This window comes from Brassica oleracea, unplaced genomic scaffold (assembly GCF_000695525.1).
Source record: "Brassica oleracea var. oleracea cultivar TO1000 unplaced genomic scaffold, BOL UnpScaffold03104, whole genome shotgun sequence".
NCBI classification, from domain to species: domain Eukaryota; kingdom Viridiplantae; phylum Streptophyta; class Magnoliopsida; order Brassicales; family Brassicaceae; genus Brassica; species Brassica oleracea.
The window spans coordinates 1-1,311 of record NW_013619630.1 but is presented as its reverse complement, the minus strand read 5'-3'; the positions used below and the strand labels follow the sequence as shown (position 1 = coordinate 1,311).

General features: G+C 41.1%; 1 protein-coding gene across 1 annotated transcript; it reads right to left on the bottom strand.

Moving 5' to 3' along the window:
* Positions 1-287: 287 nt before the first annotated feature.
* Positions 288-875, bottom strand: LOC106321809 (cell division cycle 20.2, cofactor of APC complex-like). Its single transcript, XM_013760045.1, has one exon. The coding sequence runs from the start codon at positions 873-875 to the stop codon at positions 288-290; it is 588 nt and encodes a 195-aa protein (XP_013615499.1).
* Between the last annotated feature and the right edge of the window lie 436 nt (positions 876-1,311).

Sequence of the window (1,311 nt, the reverse complement as noted above, 5' to 3'; positions counted from 1 at the left end):
TTTTAAAAGTTGTTTAAGAATTGTCTTAATTGAAATGATTTTTTTTTCTTTTTTTTTTCTACCACCATTAATTTTTTACTTTAAAAGTTAATAACAATCAATAGAATTCTATACACAAGTAATGAAAATCTATGTAAAAGTATTTGATAAAATTTGTCGAATCTAGTTAACTTGTAAAATCCTCTCAACTATTAAAATCATCAAATTCCACATAAATTCATGTTCCAATAACTCCCCTTAATCTCTAAGAGAGATTAGGTCAAAAGGAAGTAAGTTTTTTGGTCATATCACACAACAGGCCTGATCCTGACATCGGAGTTGACAATCTTGCCGTCCATGCCTCTAGTTGTGAGGATGTTGTTGTTCCACGCAAGTGATCCTACTCCAGAGTGGTGGAGACCCTTGAAAGTTTTGATCTTGGTGTTGGAGGAAGAATCCCAGAGCTGTACTTGAGAGTTGTTGAGGCCAAGTGCAAGGTAGGAAGCATCAGGCGACCAGATTATGCTTGTGATGGGTCCTTTGGCTTCCTCAATGGTCACGAGCTCAGATACAGAGGCGGTAGAAGCATCCCAGAGGTAAAGAGTGTGGCCCAGGGCAATGGCTAAGACGTTGTGAGAAAGGCAGAAGTCATCAAGAATTCCAGGAGCGTCCAACTCTTTCCGACAAGAAAGAGGAATATGTCGTCGTCGTCGGGGCTGTTGGTGAAGAGGAGGAGGAGGAGAAGAGTAATGATGGAGAGGAGGAGGTTTGTTCCTGAAGGCGAGAATACGGGTGCGGTTGAGATTCAGAGCTTCCGCCAAACCTTTCCTGTAAGCGTCTTTGGAGGCTGAAATCAACAATGCCAGCTTTTTCTGCTTTTTTGCCGCCGGCGGCATCGGTGATGGCATGATGAGCAAAGTCGAAGTCCATTGCTGATCTGTTCGGTATGAATCTGTCCAGATTTTCCTTGTTGCACATCTTCATACCTATCATTATCAACAAACCAAACACCACACACACTGATAATATACGAGGAAGAAACTGTTTAACAACAATCTAAAACACTAAAACCTAGATTAACAATTCTCTAACAACCCTAAAACGATTTCTCAAATCTAAAAACTAGATTAACAATTCTCTAACAACCCTAAAACGAATATTAGATGAAGCGAGCGGGCAAAGGAGAAGCGAAAGCGAAAGCGAGGGAGAAGCGAAAGTTAGCGAGGGAGAAGCTAGCCATTATTTTACATATATAAATAAAACCACATCACGCTAATGTTAAAATAAACGGGCTCAGTCCGAGTTCGCCCTAGCCACTTTCTCCCAGGCACG